Source organism: Lepidochelys kempii, chromosome 8 (genome assembly GCF_965140285.1).
Source record: "Lepidochelys kempii isolate rLepKem1 chromosome 8, rLepKem1.hap1, whole genome shotgun sequence".
Lineage (NCBI taxonomy): Eukaryota > Metazoa > Chordata > Testudines > Cheloniidae > Lepidochelys > Lepidochelys kempii.
Window position 1 is genome coordinate 6,433,269 of NC_136387.1, and position 24,102 is coordinate 6,457,370.

Sequence of the window (24,102 nt, forward strand, 5' to 3'; positions counted from 1 at the left end):
CAAATGTTAAACCTCAAACAAACAGTTTCAAAAGCCTTACATCTGTGTGCCTCATTGAATCGATCATCACAGCCTTCACGTTCCAAACAAGCTGCAAAATACAGCCCCTAGGTGCTAGCGGACAGCACTGGGCTTTTAGTTAGTTCCTGCTGTCCTGCCTGCCCGCTACCTTAGTTCCTCAGAGTCCTTTGAAACCTGCCTCTTGCCACAACAGAGAAGGCAGCTCTGTAGCTGGAGGGTTTCAATTGGAGCAGCTGCTAGCACCTTTGTCTGGGCCCCCTGGGGGCCGAGCAATTTTGTTTTTAATCTTCTCTATGACAAGGCTAGGGTGTGAAACACTGGGACGGGGTGGGCGGCGTAATAGGTGCCTATATAAGACAAAGCCCCTAATATCGTGACCTCTGGTCACCCTAAACAAGGCACTCCCCAACATCAGCCTATTAGTCAGTTTTTATTTAGATGAAATTCCTATTTGGTAAAGCGGAAGGCAGCGCCAGGCAGCACAGGCTGCCGATTGACACCTGTCAGTTAGAATGCCACAAACAAACCATTCCTGTAAGCACCCTGCTTGAATTGTAGCTATGTGTTGCCCTATGCTATGAAGTGTGTGTTGGGCTGAAACGCACCTGGCACTTCTCATCCTCAAAGTGCTTTAAACCCCATTACTTCTCACGGCCATATCACCCAAACTTCAAAGACAGGGAAACTACGGCAGCAAAATTAAGTGATTTACCCAACGTCAAAAGAGAGCCCTGTTTACAATCTGACTCCCACTCACACCTTTCCCAGTAACCTACAGGTCAGTCACCCTGCAGACACTGAATAACTCTCCTTGGCTCCCTAATGAAGGGGTTATATATATAACTCTGGGGCAGTCTGGTCCAAAGGGGTGGAGATAGATATCTATCTTTGCAGCAGGATTGGAGACAGGTAGACACCCTCCTCCGTATTGTGTGTGATGAATCAGAAACCCCAGCAAGGTTTCCACTTACAAAGGAAGACTCACAGCAGAGAGGTACAGTATCCCAAGGAAAAGGGCAGAAGTAGCACTGAACCAGTACCAGACGTGACCCCGGAGGGAAAAGCTCTGCAATCTAAGCACCTGCTCTGGAGCTACATGTTCAAGTGTGGTCAAGCTACACTCATCCCCTCAGCAGCCCTGCACTGAGAAGAGCTATTGCACCCACCAATTTCCTTTCTGCATCATGTGAAATGCAAGCGCCCCACACAGAGAATGTAAGAACGGGCCATACTGGCTCAGACCAGTGGTCCATCTAGCCAAGTATCCAGCCTTCCAAGTTGCTGGTGCTACAGAGGCAATGAACAGAAAAGGGCAATTGATCGAGTGATCCAGGACATTGTACAGCGCCAGCTCCTGGCAGTTAGAAGTTTAGGGAGACACAGAACATGGGACTGCATCCCTGGCCATCTTAGCTAATAGCCATTGATGGATCTATCCTCCATGAACTCATCTCATTCTTTTGCTATATTTTGGCAATGAGTTCCACAGGCTTTCTGTGCGCTGTGGGAAGTAGTACTTCCTCATGTTAGTTTTAAACTGCTGCCTATTCGTGTCACCTGGTGACCCCCAGTTCTTGTGTTACGGGAAGTGGTAAATAGCATTGACCAGAGACTCACCAGCAGTCAGGCAGGTTGAGAGTAATGCTGGCCTGGATGTTGGCTCCAAATCGCAGGTATCCCAAGGTCCCCAGGCTGATGTACAAGACAGTGACTATGGCCATTCCCACATACAGAATCACTGGGAAGTGCCGGGGATTCTTCATTTTATTTTCCAGGGGGAGCACCTAGGAGGAAAAGGAGAAGGAAAACCAAACTGAATTCGTTTCCCTACCCGTCACCTCCATGGGTTTGGAGTCTAGCACGCCACCTCTGAGCCAGCATCTTCCTGGATGTGGCTCGCTCAAGAAGACTCTTTGGGTCTGTGCCCCATAGTCAGAGGAGACCCTAAGCAGCAGTGAGTAGCAGCCATGGCACACAGCTGACTGTTGCTGTTTAGCCATTTGCCAGCAGTGCAGCAGCTGAACAGGACGAGATGCTCCCTGGATCATGGGTAACCTCCCCAACCCATGCCATGCTGCAACAAGACCCAAGGAAAAGGAGCAGGGAATCATGTGACTGCGGACACTACCCAAGTCGCTCCACTGTAGAGGAGTTAAGGAGGTGGGACGGTAACAGTAGGGTGAATGCAGGCCCGGGGGTGGATTACACCGTTTAAGACTCTGGTATGAGGTAGCCAGGCTCCTAGGAATCATGTGGTCAAATCCTAATGGGGTCAGCTCATCCCTTCAACCTTTCAAAAGAAGAGGAGAGTGCTACACAATGTACCGTAGCACCGAAAGTCCTGCCGCTATTTCCTCTGTGCGGTTAGACGCCCCTGCCCTTAAATCCTGCTCTTGGGCAAGATTTCCCCTGTTGCGTGCTGCACCAGCTGCTCACCACACTCCACTCCAGAGGGGGGGCATTATCACCATCTCCCTGTCCAACCCAGTCTCCCTGCACTGCTGGCTTTCAGAGAACTACTGGGGGAGGGGAGGGGAGGGGAAGGGAGAAAATACTATGCATGGGTGGGACTAGTCTATACTGGGATGATAAAGTTATATTTTAGTTTGTCCTACATCTAGCACTGCTAACTGGCTTCACTACCTCTGTGCATCCTGAAGGTTTCCATTCCCCCCCTTCACAATAAACTGTTTCAAAAGACCCCCTTCTCCCCTTAATAGAGAAAAGAATCGCTCCCTCCCATTCTTCCTCATTCCTTAAGACTAACTGGCTTTACCATGTCATCTCCTGCTGAAAGTACCAGCATTGCATCCCTGTAAGGGATACGTGAACTTCATTCAGGATGTACCAGAATGCCATTAAACTCATGTACTTTCTCCGTACAGCCTCATCCGCTATTCTCATGCTTGGGCCATAGGTAATGTAGCTGCTAAAGGAGTTGTGTAGGAGTTAGCCAGTGTCAGGTATAATTTACAGGAAGCTACTATGCCTTCTCTTCTTTGTAAACACAGTGCTGGCAGCAGTCCCCAATCATTTCAACCAGACAGTGAGGGATTAGAAAAAGCCACAGGTTTAAGCTTATTTCAACTTTTCCACAAAATACTGAAAAACAACGAAGCAGCAATGCCTCATAGGAATTGTAGTTTGGGTGCCTTATGCTCCCAATCTCCTCAAAGGGCTGGGTTTGCTAGCTGGACTACATCTCCCATGATGCCTCCTCCCCTTTTGGAGAAGGGAATTCATTATAGGAGTCACTGACTTTATGCAAAGAAAAGTCCAGCCAGCGAGCCCTCCTATACAAGAGAATGGGAGCACAGAACCCCCAAATTGCACCATTTTGAATCGAAATACTTCAGGTTTTGTGCTTTCAACAACATATCAAAGTTTGTGCTTTGTGCTTATTTGGTTTTCAACAACATATCAAAGTTTTCCATGGAAATCAGACTTTTTGAACAATTTCATTCCACTGAAAATACAATTTTTTGTAAGCTGCTGAGAAACAATTTTCAAGAAGCCCTAGTAATCAAAAGTAACAGGAGAGACAAAAGACGACACTTTTCTGGGGGGGTGGTAGGAGTGCATTGTGAAGTTTGCAGCATGTTGCTTTACCTCTACTCAAGACTATGGCCACTGTGCTTAAGAACGGCCATACTGGGTCAGACCAGTGGTTCATCTAGCCCAGTAGCCTATCCATGACAGTGGCCAGTGCCAGATGGTTCTGGCAGTTGGTTAAGGAGAACCCAGAGCATTGGATTGCGTCCCTGACCATCTTGTTAGGATGGGTAATAGCCATTGATGGAGCCATCCTCCATGAACTTACCCAATTCTTTTTTGAACTCTTTATACTTTTGGCCTTTACAACATCCTTTGGCAATGAGTTCCACAGGTTGACAGTGCATTGTGTGAAGTAGTACATCCTTATGTTTGTTTTAAACCTGCTGCCTATTCATTTCATTAGGTGACGCTTAGTTCTTGTGTTACGTGAAGGGTTAAACAACACTCTTGTTCACTTTCTCCACACCATTCATGCTTTTATAGACTTCTGTCATATCCCTTCCTCCCCCTTCCTTGTCTATTTTCTTAGCTGTTTTCAGTCTTTTTAATCTTTCCTCATATGGAAGCTGTTCCATACTCCTAATCATTGTCTTGCCCTTCTCTGCCATCCTTTCCAATTCTAATAGATCTTTATTGATATGGGGCAACAGAACTGTACACAGTATTCAAGGTGTAGGCAGACCATGGATTTATATAGTGACATTATGTATTTTCTGTTTTATTATCTAGCCCTTTCCTAATGATTCCTACCATTGTTAGACTGCTGCTGCACAAAGAGCGGATGCTTTCAAAAAATTCTCCACAATGACTAAATGATTGCTTTCTGGAGTATTAACAGCTAATTTAGACCCCATCATTTCGTATGTATAGTTGGCATTATGTTTTCCAATGCACTTACTTTGTATTTATCAACACTGAATTTCATCTGCCATTTTGTTAGACCCCTTTGTAACTTCACAGTAGGCTATGGGCTTAACTATCTTGAGTAATTTTGTATCATCTGAAAATTTTGCCACCTCACTGTTCACCCCTTTTCCAGATCATTTATGAATATATGTTGAACAGCACAGGTCCCAGGACAGATCTTTGGGGGACCCCACTATTTACCTCTCTTCATTGTGAAAACTGGCAATTTATTCCTACCCTTAGTTTCTTATCTTTTAACCAGATACTGATCCATGAGAGGACCTTCCCTCTTAACCCATGACTGCTTACTTTGCTTAAGAGCCTTTGGTAAGTGACCTTGTCAAAGGCTTTCTTAAAAGTCCAATTTCCTTTTCCCACTGGATCACCCTTGTTATTAGCTTGTTGACACCCTCAAAGAATTGTAATAGATTTGTAAAGTGAAATCTTGCCTCACCAAAGCCGTGTTGCCTGTTGCCCGTTGCCCAACAAATCATGTTCATCTGCGGGACTGATAATTCTGTTCTCTACTATAGTTTCAACCCATTTGCCAAAGTTAGGTTTTCCAGCCTTTAATTTCCAGGATCGCTTCTGCCGTGGAGCCTTTTTCAAAAATAGGCATAACATTAGCTGTCGTCCCATCATCTAGTACAGAGGCTAATTTAAGCCACAGGCTACATACCATTAGTAGTTTTGCAATTTCATATTTGAGCTCCTTCAGAACTCTTGGGTGAATACCATCTGGTCTTGGGGACTTACTGCTGTTTAATTGATCAATTTGTTCCAAAAGCCCCTCTACTGACACCTCAGTCTGGGAGAGTTCCTCAGGTTTGTCACCTAAAATGAATGGCTCGGGTGTGAGGATCTCCCCCACGTCCTCGGCCATGAAAACTAACACAAAGAATTCATTTAGCTTCTCCGCAATAGCCTGGTCTTCCTTGAGGGCTTCTTTAGCACCTCGATCATCCAGTGGCCCCTCAGACTGTTTGGCAGGTTTCCTGCTTCTGATGTACTTACATTTTTGCTGTTAGAATTTGAAGAGCAACTAGCTCAGGACACAAATACTTTCTTGGCCAGTCTTATTCTTTTACAGTTGACTTGTCAGTGGTGCTTTTGGGTCTTCAAATATAGACTTTTGTGAGATCCTGTGATAGCTGCTATGTGTCTTAGACTGCACTGGGTTTTAAAGAGGGAGCATCAACAGGTCACAGAAGCACAGCTGTTGGAGTAGAGGACTGTGAGAGAAGCAAATTAAGCCAAAGAAAAAGCTTTTATTCCCACCGCTCCATGCTTGCTTTGTGAACACGGCTGGGGAGAGAGGGCTTGTACACAGTCTTTACAGTTCTGTGCAGTGCATTTTTCAATACTCTGGTGTCTTTGATAAGAACTAGATAAGTTCCTGGAGGATAGCTCCATCAATAGCTACTAGCCAAGATGGTCAGGGATGCAACCCTATGCTCTGGGTGTCCCAAGCCTCTGACTGCCAGAAGCTGGGAATGGGCGACAGGGAATGGATCATTTGATGATCACCTGTTCTGTTCATTCTCTCTGAAGACCAGTGCTTTGGCTACTGTCGGAAGACAGGTTACTAGGTTAGAGGGACCACTGGTCTGACCCAGTCTGGCCATTCTCATGTTCTTAATGGACTTGGTGCTTCCAGCTCATGTGTTTACGCAGCCAGGTAACACAAAGACATGAAACCAGCTGTCCCCTTAGAAAGGGAGCTCTGGGAAATCCCCTATAAGGTTTAACCAAGATAATAAAAGTGCTCCACCCCTTCCTTTTTCACATCAGCATGCTGCTCTATTTACAGCACCTACTAGAAAGTAGGCAAACATAATTGGCACCACCGGAAATTGAACCGAAACTGCTGCAAGATAGCAGGCTACTCAAGTGGAGGGACTAGACCAAGCACTCCAATCCTCATGTCACTTTGTCTTTCCTGTCTCTAGCAAGGCAGCTTTAAAACCCAGCGAAGTTCACTCCTATAGGCCACACTTATCTGTGCCACACAGGTAGACCAAGGTCTTTAAGTCAGAATGCCAGCTTTGAAAGTATTAGATCTGAAGAGGAAGGAATTGAACAATTGCTGCTTTAGTGTAAAGGTCTTTCAAGATTTCTTTAAAGGGCTCGATACCCCTCCATTCTCCTAGTAGCAGCAAGGTTTGACAGAGGGAAGCTGTGTCTGTGTAGTGGATGCACAACAAATACCAGTCACCCAAGTCAAACATTTGGCTTACAAGAAGAGAGAGAGAGAGATCAGCACATACAGAACAGATGCTGCAGAGAGCGTGAATAGCAGCCGATTCTTGCACCGCTGACAAGCCGACACTTACCACTCCGATACCTTCAAAAGCAAAGATCGCCGTGCCAAAAAACAGAGGATAGGTCTTCCAGCCCGCTACAAGAGGCAGGTTGCTGGGATCTGGAATGCTCTAGAAAAGAGCAATTTGGATTTAAATGCAAGAGAGAAACCAAGGCCTGGTTCAAAGGTTCTTTTCTGTCGCACTTGCTCACCACTCAGTCAAAACATGGACTCAAATGCTCCTGAAAGCAGGTGTGCATCCAGCACTGCAAGAGCTGGGCAAGTTTCTCCCTGTACAGTGCACCTAATGCTTTACCTACCGTCCCCCACCGACTCTAGTGTACGCCCTCCCCCAACCACACACCCACTCCTCTAACCGTCTTGACCGGCAGCAATCCCTAAGAGTAGCTCATATAATGCAGAGGTAGCCAAACTGTGACTCTTTTACAGTTAAAGTGCGGCTAAAAGCCCTCCATGCCTCCACTTACTCCACCTACCAGACTTGGGGTAGTGGGGAGGTTTGGGCTCCTGCTCTGCGGCAGGGCGGTGGGTCTCAGGGCTTATGGCCTGTGAGAGCAGGGCTCTTGGGGCGTCAGCCCCACTCCTGATCCCCAAGACACACCCCTCCCCTCCGGGCCAGGTAGACTCCCCAAGACCCCCTCCTTCTCCGCCAGGCTGAAGCTCTGAGCCCCAGCAGGCATGCCCGGCTCTCAAACTTCTGAAGATCATCATATGCAGTCCCTGAGTGAGGTCTGGAAGGTCTCTAGATTGGCGAGGCATTCGGCTTTGCTCTTTGCACGTACCGTGATGATATACCAGTTTATCATGATGAGACTGCTCAGCATGGCGAGGTTGGCCAGCATGGAAAAGATGGACAGGAACTTGAGATTCCGTATGTACACGAGCAGCACCAGGAACGGCAGTAAGGAGAGGATGAACAACCGGGAGTCCATAGTGGGAGTCAGCACCGTGGTTTTGTTGGAATGGCAGTCATTGGTGGTGCCATTTGCTGCAGAGATCACCTGGAGGGAGGAGCCAAAAAAAAAATAAACAAAACCCTGGATCCTGAACTGTTCCCTGTCATAACCTGAACTTGGCAACCGAGTTGCGTGGCTGATGGCGAGTCCTAGCCACACAGTTATGGTCTCACAATTTAAGAGCCACACAACCTTTATCTTTTAGAGATAGGCTGCATTTGCAAACTTAAAATACTGCAAGTTCTTTTAATAACCCAACAGACGGCTGTAGGGCAGGGAGGGAGGGGACATTTAACATGGCTTTGCTATGCAAACACTTTGAACTTCTATAGCAGCTTCCATATGAATTTTACAGAGCTTTGTAAACACCAAATGAAACTCAGACTCCCAAGCGAGAAGTGTTAGGGTCCCTAGATGGGGAAAGCGAGGCATAGCAACTCAGAGACTTGCATTGAGGTCACACAGCATGCCCGATGAAAAGCTAGGAATAGAGCCCAGTCCTGTGCTTTAGACACAACAGCATCCGCCCCCTGCCATAGTCACAGATCCTGGGTACTCAAAGACACTCTTACAGTTAAAGTGCGGCTTTACACCTCGCCTATCACATCAAGTGCAAATCCGTCAAATTGCTGGACAGCTGAGCTAGGATTTCCGAACAAGTTGCAAATAACCCTTTTTAGCCAAACCATAACTAGTCTATTAAAGAGACAGTACAGTATATTTTTACAGAACTCAGTGTGCACACACGCTCTGCATAAAGCGGGAACAGCCGGTTTCTTTTTTTGCCGCATCATGATTGGATTAAAGGCACTTTGGTGCTAGTATACAATGTATTACCCAAGCCGTAACCACTCCTGGGGCGGCGAAGCACAGCACAAAATATAAACACATATTGTGCAAAGACTTAATGTTCCAGATTTCACAGGAGGATTTACTTTACGATCATGTAAAATAATGCCCCCAAATATGGGCTTCTGAAACCAGCAAGGGGCTTTTCCCCACCCTCAGCTAGTAAAGAAGCAAACGAACATCTGATCTCCATTTCTAATGGTCGGCTTCTTTGTAGCTCAGCCAGCACTGGAATGTCGAGATCGCTCCATTATTAAAGCAACATGAAGGGTTCCCATGGCAGGAAGCCTGCCTTGAAACAGCAGTGACAGTCAGCCAATGCGGTCAGCGAACTAACAGCTGGCTGCATTTGTCCACCTGCCCTCTAGTCGTGACTGACTATGACAGGGTCTGTGAGGTGAAAGAAAAACAGCCCATCATACAAAGAGAGCACTGATGCAGAGCAGCCACTTCACACGAATTCACTGCCCTGTGGAAACCGACAGGACACCCCCAAAAGACAGAAGGCAATGTAATGCTGGGAAGGACATGAAATACAACTCCGGTGTATTCCCGAGTGTGGTGACTGGAAGATCCCCTCCCTGCTCTCTTCACCTCCTGAGGCTATTGGTTTTCATGACATTATGGCCCAGTTCTTTGGAGCAACCTGAGGTGTCCTCTCTTCTCCCCCCTACATCTCCACCCTTTCCCAGGTGAGTAAGAATTTCCACTGATCTGAATAAAACCCAACTAAGCAGGTTTCCAGCGTTCTCAGACTTCCACCAGCATCCGACAGATCAAACCACTCGCTGAGCTGGCTCGCGTCTGTGGATTTCTCACAGTGACTAAGCTCCCTGCAGAGTGTTTATTAAGTAGATATGATTGCGGATGCAGTCTTCTTTCCAGCCACTTATTTAAAAAAGATCCATCACAGCGTCAAGGGAGCTGCCCCAGAAAAGCTCCCCTCATGCTGGGCAAGCAGGTGGGCAGGGTTTCCTCTGATGCTCCGTGGGACACTTGGCAGCCCCTTTCCCATCCGGCTCCCCCTGTGCACGGCCTGGCTCAGAGCCCCAGAGCGTGGAACACTGTCAGATCTTCAATGCCCAGTGTGCCCTTGATTCCCTCCTACATACTGTCCCTCGAGAGGCATCAGCACAAAGGGAATCTCCTTGGCCATTATTTATTTAAAAGCTACAGCGCTTTCATTTTATACCCTGCCTGCTATATTCCAGCCATTTAAAAGGAAAGGAGTGACTGGCATGGGGAGGCATGCAGGGGACTCCCAGCTTGCTCTGAAGTTTTGCAAATGCCTGTTTCTAGGCTGTAATATTTTGGTCTAATTTCAGTTGCTGGGCTTAGGGTGTAGGTGCCGGGCGGTAACATGTGATATACAGGAGCTCAGCCTACATGATCTGATGGTCCCTGCCCTGGAAGTTTGCAGTCCAGAGAAGAGAGACCTAATTCATTTGGTTCTGTTTAAAAGAGCTCTCACTGGCATCATTCTACAACAGGAACCCCCCCTTGAAATTGAGCTGGTCTCAATAGGAGCGTCTAGGTGTTACCGTACTGTCTAGTTCAATATCCCATCGGACTGTGGCCAGTACCAACTGCTTTGAAGGAAGGTGCAAGATTCCCCACAATACGCAATGTGGGATAATCCCCTTCCTCTCTTAATCCCGGAGGCTTGGAAGCATCCACAGACAAAAGATGTGGCAGGCAAGTATTATCTAGTGCTGATTTTTTTTTTCCAGATCCTGCCTTTAGTTCCCTCTGTGAGTGTGGAAGACAAGAGGTCTAGCAGCCATTTATCACCTGTGACAAATACATGATAGGGGGAGGTTATATCTGTCACTTTCCCACTTTGCACAAATGCGGCCAGGATATTGATCGCTGCCTTTGGTCTGAAGGGTTATATTTTCCTGTACCGCTCTAGTTATGGAAGCAAGTCTCTTCTCCCTGGGTTTGGGTTTTAGTTTGCGGGAGGAGGAACAACCTGAGCTCCTCCCTCACCCCAAATCTGGAGAGAATTTTTAAACAAAAACTCCCCTCCCCACCCCCTTATCGCCAAAAAAGCTGAAGTCTTACCTGTTTCAGATTGTCAGCCAGAAATACGAAATAAACACAGCAGAACCCCAGCTGGGTGAGAATCAAGAAAAATCCCACTATGTATCTGGGGGTGGGGGGGAAAGAAAGTATTTAAAAAAGAAACAAATGCTAAAAGACACAGACTCATGCTAGAGGTGCATCCTTTGATCCTAATGCTACACCAACAGTGTGAGTGATTCCTCAGCTAGGAGACCGCAATACAGAGCTAGAGGTCAAAGGGTGATCTGGATTGCTTGCTTTTGCTGATGGTAGGAGGGAGCGTTGCCGGAGGAAGAAGCTTCCCCTCTCCCTCCCTTTCACCAGGAAGCTCACACAGCAGAAGGCCCTTTGAGTACTCTGACCTTTTTAAGGTGGAAGCTCTCAACTCGGAGACAAGCCAATACCTGGAACAGGCCCATCAGAAGCAGCAGCAAGCAGAGAAATGTGCGTGAACAGATCTGTTACACGAGGGTGGTTTCCAACCACTGTCTCAGCAAAGGGATAAGATGGGATCCTGCATCTTATGCTTAAAAATGCCTAGCTCTCTGTTCACCTTCTCCACCCCATCTCCCATTTTAGAAGGGGCTCAGTGTCCTGTGCTAGACGTGGGTAAGTCTGACATCGTGGCCTCTAGAGATTTAGCCCAAGAGTGCCGTAAAGGCATCTCAAATATTGTGACCAAGGAGGGGACCTTATCTTGCAGTTTGGCGAGGTGCAGAAGCACAGAGTTTACACTGGGTGGGGGTGAAGATCTGGACCCCCAAAATTCATAGATTCCAAGGCCAGACAGGACCATTGTGCTCATCTAGTCTGATCTCCTGTAGAGCACAAGCCACAGAACTGCTCCCAAGTAATTCTGCAAGCAGATCGGTTAGGAAAACATCCAGTCTTGATGTTAAAATTGTCAGTGATGGAGAATCCACCCCAAGCCTGGGGTAAGTGGTTTCAATGGTTAATTACCCTCGCTGTCAATTGAAGAGGGTCCCTCCCCACCCCCAGGAGTTTGGATTGCCCGTTCCGCGGAAGGGACCAGCACCACCCCCGTAAGGAAAGCCTTGCCATCTGGGAGACTCAGCTATGCTCATCCTTTTTTGCTTTAAAAGTTTTCTCCCTGCTGCATTCAAGGAGACCAGTCCCAGCAAGAGAGGTTACAGGCTCTTGTTGCACCGGAGAGGCCCCGAGCCACAGAAGCCCCGCTTCACATATGGATTGTCAGTGTGTGTAACAGGCACACTGCTAACGTACGGACTTGGGCAACACCTGCCAGGCAGCGGAGTTACTGAAACGGATGGGAAGCCTCTGACCAGCGGTTAAGCTTCCTCGGTGTCCAGCGGCTGACAGGAATTTGTGCCAACATGCAATGAGGTAATTAGCGTCACCTGTCCCTTCCTTGCTCAGCTGCGGAGCAAATGAGTTTCCTTTTCCCACCCAGATACGTGCAGTCAAGTACCACATTTCCCCTACAGCACCACAGCTGAGCACACGGGGATGACCTCCAGCATTTCAAGGCAATAAACACAGCGAGACAGAGTCCAGCATCCAGGGGCATAGACAAGCAACTGCAGAGCACACAACAGTTGTGTTTGCCTAGAGCCTGGTCAGACCCTAGGGCTTTGCGTTGTGCAGCCTCTCTCAGGGTAAAAAAGGTGCTCTGCACAAAGCCAGGCTCCCCTCAGACTGGGACAAGGCTGAGAAGGCAGATGTGGCATTCCCCTGAACTGGAAGAACTGCTTAAGTCTCTTATTTTGCTCACTATTTGATTAGCATGTTTTAGAGCCCAGCCAGCCCTTCCTCTCCCAATCCAAACCCAAAGCAAGAAGAGAACATGGTACCTTCCCCAGATGGCGTGGGTCCGAAGCCAGGCACTAGGGCTGGCTTCCAGCCCGTACATCACGGCATCTCCATAGTCCACAAAAGGCCTTTGATATCTGAAGGCAGAGAGAAAAGCGACAATGGTGGCCCAATCTACCTTCTAGTTTCAGAGGCACAAACCAGGGGAATAACACAAGATTGCTGGTATTAGATGCAAGGCTGAAGATATTTCTGATTGGCAAATTTTGGGCCAGGGTCCCCAAACTTTTTACATTATGTCTCCCCCCCCACCCATACCACTTGCCTGTGCCCCCTGGGCCGCAGTCGTGAGCCAGGGCCGGAGCCATGTCTGGGAGCAGAACTGCAGCCGGGCTGTGGCTAGGGTCAGAGGCTGTGGCTGAGAGAGCAGCAGTTGGGGGCAGGCCAAGAGCAGAGGCACGGTCGGGGCCGGCAGCAGGGGCCGAGTGCCGAGGCCAGGGCTGCATGTGACCCTGCAGCCGGGAGTCAGGGCCACAGCTGCGGGCAGAGCAAGGCTGGGTGGTGCTCCTGTGGAGACTGGCCCAGGCCCTGTTGCGCCTCCCCAAACATTCCTCCACATCCCCTAGGGGTGCGCGCCCCATAGTTCGGGGACCACTCTGCTTGGCCACTGTAATAACTCTTGTCATGCTTCTCTGTTGAACCCAGGTACCATATAATGGAGATGGAACCGTCAAGCTTGTGTAACCACAAGCAGTAACCCCACAGTATCTGCTCAGAGGAAGATGGGAATCCACCCAGGACAGGTGTGAGCTGGGGACTTGAACCAACAGACAAGGAGAGCTCTTGGATACACTAGTGCAAGCAGGGAGACAACCCCAAATCAATCAGGGGCCATGGGAAGTGAAAACGACCTCCATTTTCTATTTCATTCTTTCATACTTTCCCCCTCTGCGGCTCTTCCCAGTCAGTGATCTCCAGGCACATCACAGGTGTGAGTGACGTGCACCTCCCAAGGCCCCTGGGAGGTAGGGAGGCGTCGCCACCCCCATTTTACAGGTGGGGAAGCAAAGGTGGAGAGAGATTAAGTGATTCACAAAGGAGTCTGAAGAAACAGGAGAGCTTTGATTCACTGCATCATGGTGGTAGTTTGAGAGATCAAGGACTGGGACAACAAATACAGGGCTGTCAGGTGCACTGCCAGGCTCAGCACTGGGAAAAGGGGGCGTAGTGCGAAATCAGGACCGAGGAACACACCTGTAGCACACTGTGTGACTGACTCTGAGGGCCAGGCACAGCACAATCACATGCTGTACACAATCGCCTTTATAATAGCCTCTCTCCTTACCCAGGGTGTAAGTGTTCCTCCCCATCAGCTCCCTCTCTCTAATAGAAACTGACCAAGCCCTTGAAAAATCTGTGTAACTTACCTAACCTGGTAGCTTGCAAAAAGCTTCTTCCCAATAGGAGGAACTTGGTGCAACGCTCTGCAGATCTGGTTACAATATTACAAAGGCAACATCCTCTCCAACCCTCTACGTCCACCATGCACCACACCCAGGGATTCAGGAAGGAGAGCTTTCTGTCCACAGGTTGCACAAGGGCTTTCAGCACTTTGGCAGACTTCCACGGATAGAATGCTGCCTGCGGACTTTAAAGGATGTGCCACCAAAGAACCCCATTTCTAATGAGCTCCATAAAACTCGGGCAAGGGGAGTGCTGGGAAGGGGATAGGAGGCCAACACTTCAGGCATGACAGCTGTGGGGGTTTCTCTTACTTGTTGCAGAAGTGGTGAGCGCATTTAACCAGGATGCCCATACAATGCACTGCGGCGATTCCCATCACCAGCAAACTGAGAGGGCCCAGCTAGACAGCAGGAGAGGAGAGAGAAAGGAGAGAGAGAGAGAAGAGTGCACTCTGATGGTTAAAACGAGAACTGCAAGACTGGGTTTACATTAGACAGCAATGTATAGAGAGCTGAGAACACAAGCACAGTCCTGCCTGCATTAGAAGAGCGTACCAAGGAACCGAGGCAAAACTCCTAACACAGTGGGAATCAGAACTGTGAGGGGGAAAAGCTCTGTAGGATTCAGGCTCTGCCTTTCCAAATCCTGGATTGTTCCCTGCAGTCCAACACAGTCCCAGGTCTGGGGCCACCTCGCAACTGCGGACTGGTGGAGAGTATCAGAGTAACAGCCGTGTTAGTCTGTATTTGCAAAAAGAAAAGGAGTACTTGTGGCACCTTAGAGACTAACCAATTTATTTGAGCATGAGCTTTCGTGAGCTACAGCTCACTTCATCGGATGAAGTAGCTCACGAAAGCTCATGCTCAAATAAATTGGTTAGTCTCTAAGGTGCCACAAGTACTCCTTTTCTTTTTGGTGGAGAGTAGCGGAAGCCCCAAGCGAGGTATGTTGGCTTCGTCTGATGCCAAAGCACCTCAAGGAGCTTTATAGAAGATGGACGATATTTAAACAGCGCATGGCACCAGATTAGTAACAAAGTCATGGGGGAAATGGAACCGTTGGGGTTGGACTCAGTGTCAGGATCCCCAACATCCCTGGAGCTCCATGGGAATGGGCAGAAGGGCCGCCTGCTCCCTCCACAGATGCTGAAGCGATGCACTGTATGGCCTATTATAGATACTGGCGAGACGAATACGCCCGTATCAGTGCCTGAGGGTTGCAGGAGCAGCTAGATACACAAGAATGTTAATCAGCAGGAAGGCTCAGCAGCATCTGATGGCTAAGGAATGCAGTTCAGCACTAGGTGCTTCTGGGACAGCGTTAACGCCCAAGTTCTACCGCCTGGGCTCGGCGGACGGGATGTTGTCACACTGCAAAGTTTTGTTTTAGGTCACAATTTACATGTGTACTTAATTGCTAGGAGCGGAGAAGAGACCGCCTGATGTTTCACAATGTGTTTTCTCAGTCTAGGTAAGGGGGTGAGAGGACACCTTCTAGCAGCCAGAGGCTTTACAGTCACTGGTCTAACTGCAGCATTGGAAAGAGACCCACACGAGGCTAAGGGTCGCTGTACGATCAGCAAAAAGGGCCTGCCCCACAGCTCTGGAGTCTGCAGCCCTCGGTTTGTCTACAGGATACAGCACAGTGACCTCAGTGCATGGGCAAACCTTCCCCAACGCCCTGCTTCAAGCCCGGGCAGAGGAAATGGCACCAAGAGGAACCCAGCACCAAAGCCCTGCTGATACCTTCCCCCAAGAAACCAGCCCAACGCCGCAGCTCTTCGCTGGGGCTTCTGAACAGCCAGCCATTAGCCGAGCAGTCGCTACTGACCTAGCAGGGAGTGGAACCGATGACGTAGGCCTGGATGCTTTCTAGCCTATGACCAACCCCAGCAGCCATCTAAGCAGGAGATGTTAGACACACAGAAGGCCTGAGTCCAAGCCATCAACATGCCACTGTCTAGAAACCAAGCAGAAGCCCCCGCCGCAATTGGAATGGGTGCCTGCGTGCTAGGAGGGAAGACACGATCTTACCACGATGCCAGCATTTTTCACAGCCAGGGGCAGTCCCAGCAGGCCAGTGCCAATATTCCCTTTCACCAGGTGGATCAAGGTTTGAAACCATCTGCAGATGAGAAGATACAGAGACGGTCAGGAGTGCCACAAGATATTCAAGCCCCATCCCCAAGCCCCAGTGCAAACCTGACAGTGTACTTCAGCCCCAGCCTCCCCGCCACACAGCCACTCGAGTCCTAGGCTGCCCTTGAACAGAGATTAGCAGTGGTTGGGAACAGAAAATACCCTTGCAGGATCTCTGAGCAGCAGATGCGTCTGCCGGAGCAGCAAGCAGAGCTTAGCACCTGCAGGTCTTCGTAAGCCCAGCCGCACCAGCAAGTGACAACGCAGTCAGAAGCGACTGATACTGAATGGGTCCATGAGCTCAAGCATCTTGCACTGCCATTCAGGGAGATGTTGGGTAGCCCTGAGCAAACTCTGCAGGTCAGGAGCTTCCCCGTTCGGAGGCCTGGGTGCCCACGGTGTGAAATCATTTTTGATTACAGCTGCTTCAATGCTAGCTGCCCCGGCATGTACCCTTTCGCTTGAACTGGGAGCAAGGAAGATGCTGAGACATTACTGCAAGCACGCTACTGATTGCTCTGGATCCGGGCAAGTCATTTGCCTTCCACATCCCCAAGTCAGAGCTGGCTGGGGAAAAAAAGGTGGCGGGAGAATGCAGGCGGGGAGAGGGCAATCCAAAGCTGGTTTCAAAAAAAAAAATTTAAAAATGCTGTCTGAGTCAGGCTTCGTGGGGGAAATAAACTGCTGGAAAAAATTTCTGCCAAGACCCGGCATCTGTGCCAAATACCCAGTCTATCCACGCCCAGACTGAGCTTACAGCAACCCTGGCGGGTGGAGCCCTTGCTCCCGGAGACCTGTACGGACAGGCACGAGAGAGTCTGCAAAGCCAGCTGCCTCCCCCTCACCCTGAAAGGGGGCTAGTGCTTTCCCGGTTACACAGCACATGGCCAGCGCACAGGGTGCCAGAGCATCCTCCGAGGAGTACCGGGGGGTCGCGGCGGCCAGCAGCTGAATGCAGAGCCCACCACCAGCCACACCCAGGCAGTCTGCGGCAGCGGAGACAAGAGGTGGTTCTGAACCAGTCACTCACGTTGTCCCGTTGCTCTCCCCAAACCGCTGGTAGGACTCAGGAGATGCAAAGCCATTTATGCCTTCAGTGGGGCTCCCGTCAGGCGTAGCCTCTGTGGAGCTGTAGTCCTTGTAGTCCTCGCTCCGCAGCCTCCTGGTGGACATAGTGGCTGTGGAAACAATCACATCAGAAACTGCTACTGCTGCTAACTCTACACTCCCTGCCCGAGTCACTTCTGTGCTCCCTGCCTGGGCTTTCTTTGGTTCACCCATGGTCACAGGACCAGCTCCCTGTGCAATTACCAGAGCAGGCTCTCCCTGGCAGGCTATTATAGGGCCTCCAGACCAACCGGAGGAGAGCCTAGGCCTGTGCAGGGGTCAATATAAGTCCTGCACTCCTCCCCAAAGCAAGACACACCCACCCGGGATGCACCCAGCAATTCCTGCGGGGACAGATCACTCGGAGGTGACCTGCCCAGATACTTAACACCAGATGACACGGACGTCTTTACCGCTTCTCCCAAACAGGCCGGGTACACAGAGCAACCAGCGCCCGTGCAAGCTGGCAGCACACGGCCCCGGAGCTCTCCACCTACTTGCAGGTCACCTTTACGGAAGGCTGTTGACAGCTGCTCAGAACGGAAGGTTCTGTACAGGCTAGATAGCGGCTGTAATACGCCACCAAGGAGTGGATACACTCAGGGCTGACAGGCACCCAAAGGACTCCCAGTGAAGAGACACGGACTGTCTGTTAAGTGACTTTCGCTGCAGGTGAGCAACTGCCCCACACGCAGCCAGCAGAGTTCCCAACCGTCTTTCATCCTGGTATTTTGAGATCCGTGTTTACAACAAGCAGGTCCCAACCCCACTGCCAGGGCCAGCTCCAGGAATCTTTACCCAGGGTTCAGGACTTCCTGTCCCTCCCCCGCCCCCACCATGAAATCAGACTGATCAAGTTGGATTAGGGGTTTAAACTGCTTCCTGGATAAGATCTGACAAGAGAAAACAAAGGAGAGGCTTTCAGGAGCCTTTCTACTCAGTCAGCAATTGTGTAGAAAGAATAGTAAATATGGCAGGCGACCAGCTTGGCTTAACAGTGAAATCCTTGCTGATCTTAAACACAAAAAAGAAGCTTACAAGTAGAAGATTGGACAAATGACCAGGGAAGAGTATAAAAATATTGCTCGGGCATGCAGGAGTAAAATCAGGAAGGCCAAATCATACCTGGAGTTGCAGCTAGCAAGAGATGTTAAGAGTAACATGAAGGGTTTCTTCAGGTATGTTAGCAACAAGAAGAAAGTCAAGGAAAGTGTGGGCCCCTTCCTGAATGAGGGAGGCAACCTAGTGACAGAGGATGTGGAAAAAGCTAATGTACTCAGTGCTTTTTTTGCCTCTGTCTTTACGAACAAGATCAGCTCCCAGACTGCTACACTGGGCAGCACAGCATGGGGAGGAGGTGACAAGCCCTCTGTGGAGAAAGAAGTGGTTCGGGACTATTTAGAAAAGCTGGACGAGCACAAGTCCATGGGGCTGGATGCACTGCATCCAAGAGTGCTAAAGGAGTGGGCGGATGTGATTGCAGAGCCATTGGATTTTTAAAACCTCACGGTTTTAAAACCTCACGGATCTTTAAAACCTCACGGTGATTGGGGGAAGTCCCAGATGACTGGAAAAAGGCTAATGTAGTGCCCATCTTTAAAAAAGGGAAGGAGGAGGATCCTGGGAACTACAGGCCAGTCAGCCTCAGCTCAGTCCCTGGAAAAATCATGGAGCACGTCCTCAAGGAATCAATTCTGAAGCACTTAGAGGAGAGGAAAGTGATCAGGAATAGTCAGCATGGATTCACCAAAGGGCAAGTCATGCCTGACTAATCTAATTGCCTTCTATGACGAGATAACTGGCTCTGTGGATGAGGGGAAAGCAGTGGATGTGTTGTTCCTTGACTTTAGCAAAGCTTTTGACACGGTCTCCCACAGTATTCTTGCCAGCAAGTTAAAGAAGTATGGGCTGGATGAATGGACTATCAGGTGGATAGAAAGTTGGCTAGATTGTCAGGCTCAACGGGTAGTGATCAATGGCTCCATGTCTAGTCGGCAGCCGGTATCAAGTGGAGTGCCCCAAGGGTTGGTCCTCAGGCCGGTTTTGTTCAATATCTTCATTAATGATCTGGAGGATGGCGTGGATTGTACTCTCAGCAAGTTTGCAGATAACACTAAACTGGGAGGAGAGGTAGATACGCTGGAGGGTAGGGATAGGACACAGAGGGCCCTAGACAAATTAGAGGATTGGGCCAAAAGAAATACGATGAGGTTCAACGAGGACAAGTGCAGAGTCCTGCACTTTAGGACGGAAGAATTACATGCACGGCTACAGACTAGGGACCAAATGGCTCGGCAGCAGTTCTGCAGAAAAGGACCCAGGGGTTACAGTGGACGAGAAGCTGGATATGAGTCAACAGCGTGCCCTTGTTGCCAAGAAGGCCAATGGCATTTTGGGATGTATAAGTAGGGGCATTGCCAGGAGATCGAGGGACGTAATCGCTCCCCTTTATTCAACATTGGTGAGGCCTCATCTGGAGTACTGTGTCCAGTTTTGGGCCCCACACTGCAAGAAGGATGTGGAAAAATTGGAAAACGACCAGCGGAGGGCAACAAAAATGATTAGAGGACTGGAACACATGACTTATGAGGAGAGGCTGAGGGAACTGGGATTGTTTAGTCTGTGGAAGAGAAGAATGAGGTGGGATTTGATAGCTGCTTTCAACTACCTGAAAGGGGGTTCCAAAGAGGATGGATCTAGACTGTTCTCAGTGGTGGCAGATGACAGAACAAGGAGTAATGGTCTCAAGTTGCAGTGGGGGAGGTTTAGGTTGAATATTAGGAAAAACTTTTTCTCTAGGAGGGTGGTGAAACACTGGAATGCGTTACCTAGGGAGGTGGTGGAATCTCCTTCCTTAGAAGTTTTTAAGGTCAGACTTGACAAAGCCCTGGCTGGGATGATTTAGTTGGGGATTGGTCCTGCCTTGAGCAGGGGGTTGGACTAGATGACCTCCTGAGGTCCCTTCCAATCCTGATATTCTATGATTCTATGAGTGCTCTAGCAACTGGGCATCCTACGGAACCTATAGGTTATCATTTCAAAGGAAGGCCTCTTTCTCCTGGGGGCAAGCCAAGAAGCAATTAGATGCTTAATTCCAAGATTAAGCCTGGAGAGTTTCCAGATGCCTTTGCCCCCTGCATGCTGACTGCAGGCCCATGCACTATTCCTCCCAAGTATGATGTTTGCTGTGTCTTAACATAATAAACGTTCAAAGCCTCTAAATGGAACAAAGAGGCTTCGGAGGTTTGCAGGAGGATTGGGAGGGAAGGCATGGAAATCCACCCAGCATCTAGTTTCACTGCTCTTGGCCCGGCCTCGGTGCAACAGATCCACTTGGGCTGAAAACATCAGGCAAGCCGAGAGACAAGTCTGCTGCTGGGGTGACCAATGGTTGCAGCCCCACAGGCACTATTAGCAACTGGCTGGAAACCTGTCGTTAATTTGCAGAGACACGAAGAGAGAAATATGCTCTAATGACTGCTAAGCTGATCCAGGCTCAGTTTCCATTTCCTACCACAGGAGTGTCACAATTCACCTTTAAGTAACAAACCACCACAAGCAGAACCAGCAAGCATCACAGCCTCGGAGATATGCAATATATATGCATGGAAGTGCGTGGCACCATGCAGCTTTGAGTCATTCCCCTGGGCACAAGGGGCCTGCTTCTGCTCCGACTGAAGCAATTGTGAGACAGCAATGAAAGCGGGATTGGGCCCAGCGCAAACTGCCATTCTCCCTGCACAACAGGCACTCAAATATTTGCTACAGCTTGCGGGCTGGTCGAGGAGACAACACTGCAGAGAGGGAGAGAACAGAATGGGGAAAAAGGAGCACGTGGTGGAGGGAATTGGTAGAGAGAAGCAGCTAGGAGTGAAAACAGAAAGCAAGGCCAGGAGAGAGATAGGACACACAAAACAAGGGATGGAAAGATGGATGGATGCCTGGCCTTGGGGTTACACCACTGGACGGGGACTCAGGGGTCCTGGGTTCATGTTTCTGGCTCTGCAACACTGTCATGTGACTTGCCCAAAATGTGACTTGACTAGGGATCTCTAGGCATTACTCTAATGCAAATAATAAAAGGACAGAGGGAGAACAGACAAAAGCCAGTGGAGACAGGCAACAGAGTCAGATACAACACATGGGGCACGGCAGGCCAGAGAGGACAGTTTGCTGCCCCAGTGCCAGAAAGATCAGACAAGGGTGGAAGGTATCCTGAAGAACGCTAGGGAATTCCCACCAAACATAACCCTCTAGGCTTCTAGGGCACTGAGCTCTTCCAGCTCCCCTCCCACCTGTCCAGCCACTTCCCAGCATTCCCTTCAGGATGCCCACCTGCAGCTGTGTGTGTGTTCCGCTCCTGGCCCCTCCTCTTCTTCCATACTCTCCCCCAAAGTAACCTCCTGGCTCCAACTCTGCCTCCTCTCCCCAGCCTGTGGTCTGCCTTTCCAACACTGGTCAGCTGGCACTAAATGGCGAGCAACTGAACTCCCAGTAGTCACCTTGCCCCAAAACATTTCTTTGCCACTACGATGAGTTCACTGTCCTCCTCCTCCTTGCTCAGGCCCAGATGCTCCATCATCTTCAACTCTTCATTTTCCTTCTGAACATCCCAGCTGCTCTCAATAGCCACTGCAGTACAGAAACTAAGGGCTGTCTGGAAACATGCCACATTTGCTTTTTTGGGATGGGAGCTACGGCAGGAGGAAGGGGAAAGGAGAAGAGAGGCATAGAAACAATCTTACCTCAAGAGCCTCGCGCAATATGTCTGAGAAGAGCTTGCACGTCAAGAACACCAAGAAACAGGGACAGCAGACCATAGCATCTTCCACCCCTACTATTATCTAGAGAGATCTTTGATGTCAAGCTTTAAGACCCCCATTGTAAGAAATCCAGCAAGCAGCGTCCTTAGTTTAGTAACTTCCCCTGTACCTCTAAAATCTATTCTCTGAAGTTTGGCAGCTTAGTTGACCAGGGAATGGAGGGAGTCATTGCTCCGTCTGGAGCCAAACATAGCACAGACAGAAGTCACACTAGCTTCCTCCTACATAGCCCTGCCCACTGCTATTAAATCCTGACCTTAAAAGTATAACCCCTGCTGTTCCTCTCCTGGCTCCCCACACTGCTGGGAGGGCACCCCACTCCCAGCTGACTGCTAGCCCAATATATGTTGGACCATAAACATTCTCTCTCCAAATGCTCTCAGCAAGCGATTGGCAGATCTGTTAGAATTGTAGCTGAAGGAAAGCAAGGCTCTGCATACAGACTATCTGGATAAAGCACATGTGTTAACCTGCTCCTCCACTACCTGAGACAGCTGTCACGCTTAAGAGGTTCATTTCAACCCAGAACCCTTTGCTCCAAGGCAATCAATCTTATCCCGTTGCAGTCTCCCTGTGGTTAGAGCCAAGTCCACACTCCTCCTGCTGTTAAAAGTTGTACAGCCACGGAAAGTACCTACTAGAATGATCAGGCAGCACTGCTCTCAGCACTGGGGAGCTCAGGTTCCAGCAGTCCTTCAAGCTACTTTTCTCCTTCCTTAGTCAGCAAGGCACCTACTTCTCTCTCACCTGCAGTTAGTTTACAACAACCTCTCCCGTCCTGGAAGCCCAAGTGATTTCCTTCTCATTCAGAAAAGGCCCCCTTCAGATAAGCAGTGTTGGGGGGGGGGGGGGAGAGGAAACAGGTTTCTCACCACCCTCCTCCACACTGTGTCCTCTCCTGGGCCTGCTCTTATTTCTGAGCAAGCTTTAACCCGAAAGCAGCTGACACAGAACACGTCTTGTGGGTCCCCACAGTGGCCTACAGGAAGTCCATTGCACCAAGCAGCAGGGAAGGCAGGTTTGAATTGAGGGCAGGCAGTCACGTAAGGCCAGCACAGTCCTGCTTCTAGTTTCCATGATAAAGGCAAGATCTACTGCTCCATAGCAGCATCTAAGGAAGCTGGATGATCCCCCTTCTCAATGGGGAGGGGAGTTTTGCTGAAAAGAGATGTGAGCCAGGTTATCAGGATGGGGGCAGGAGGGCTCCTCCTAGACGTGAGAGGAGAGATGTAAGCATTTTGAAATTAACATCATAGTTTGGAGTAGAGGTCTCAAACTCAAATAACCATGAGGGCCACATGAGGACTAGTACAGTGGCCTAGGGCTGCACCACTGACCAACCCCATGCTGCCCTGGCCCTGCCCTACTCCACCCCTTCCGTGAGGCCCCCACCCCTGCCCCACCTCTTCCCATCCCTTCCCTGCACCCGTTCCAACCCCTTCCCTGAATCTCCACCCCTTCCCTGCCCCCAGGGGGAGCAAGAGGGGTGCAGGGTGCATCAGGGGGCTCAGGGCAGGGGGTCAGGGTGCAGGAGGGGTGTGGGGTGTAGCAGGGGGCTCAGGGCAGAGGGTTCAGCTGCAGGAGGGGTTCGGGTCCACCAGGCAGGCTCCCTGCCTGTCTGCCCTGCCCCCATGCCGCCTGCCCTCCAGGTACCTCCCACGAAGCTCACATTGGCCGGGAATGGGGAACCGTGGCCAATGGGAGCTTTGGGGGAGGTACCTGGAGGTGCAGCCAGGGCAACACACAGACCCCTGTGCTGCCCTTCCCCCAGGTCCCGGCTGCTTTCCGGAGCAGCGCCGGGGGGCAGGGCAGGCAGGCAGGGAGCCTGCCCTGCCCCCAGTGCGCACTGGGACGGAGCCACTCTAGGTGAATGCTGGAGGGGGCGGGGGACCGCAGGGAGCTGGCGGGCCAAAGAAAATAACCCCGCGAGCCACGTGTTTGAGATCCCTGGTTTAGAGGGCCAATATCCACTGAAGTCCGTCATTTAAGCTTTTGGCATTAGGTGAATGAAGGAGAGAGGCTTCCACAGAAAAGGAAGTAGGAATGATATTCTGCAAGGCTTCGAGAAGGGACAGCATGGGGGCACGGCAGAAGATAACTGGAGA

At 49.9% G+C, this 24,102-nt stretch overlaps 1 protein-coding gene across 1 annotated transcript in view; it reads right to left on the reverse strand.

The window, feature by feature from the left end:
- The window catches only part of LOC140915541 (proton-coupled amino acid transporter 1), a 50,269-nt gene that overhangs the window by 21,766 nt on the left and 4,401 nt on the right, over positions 1-24,102 (reverse strand). Inside the window, exons 2-9 of the mRNA XM_073355303.2 lie at positions 17,098-17,245; positions 15,963-16,053; positions 14,241-14,329; positions 12,507-12,602; positions 10,675-10,759; positions 7,588-7,806; positions 6,816-6,914; positions 1,639-1,805 (exon numbers count right to left, since the gene is read on the reverse strand). Coding sequence (XP_073211404.1) covers positions 1,639-1,805; positions 6,816-6,914; positions 7,588-7,806; positions 10,675-10,759; positions 12,507-12,602; positions 14,241-14,329; positions 15,963-16,053; positions 17,098-17,240 — 989 coding nt within the window. The 5' untranslated portion in view covers positions 17,241-17,245. The remainder of the gene's footprint in view (positions 1-1,638; positions 1,806-6,815; positions 6,915-7,587; positions 7,807-10,674; positions 10,760-12,506; positions 12,603-14,240; positions 14,330-15,962; positions 16,054-17,097; positions 17,246-24,102) is intronic.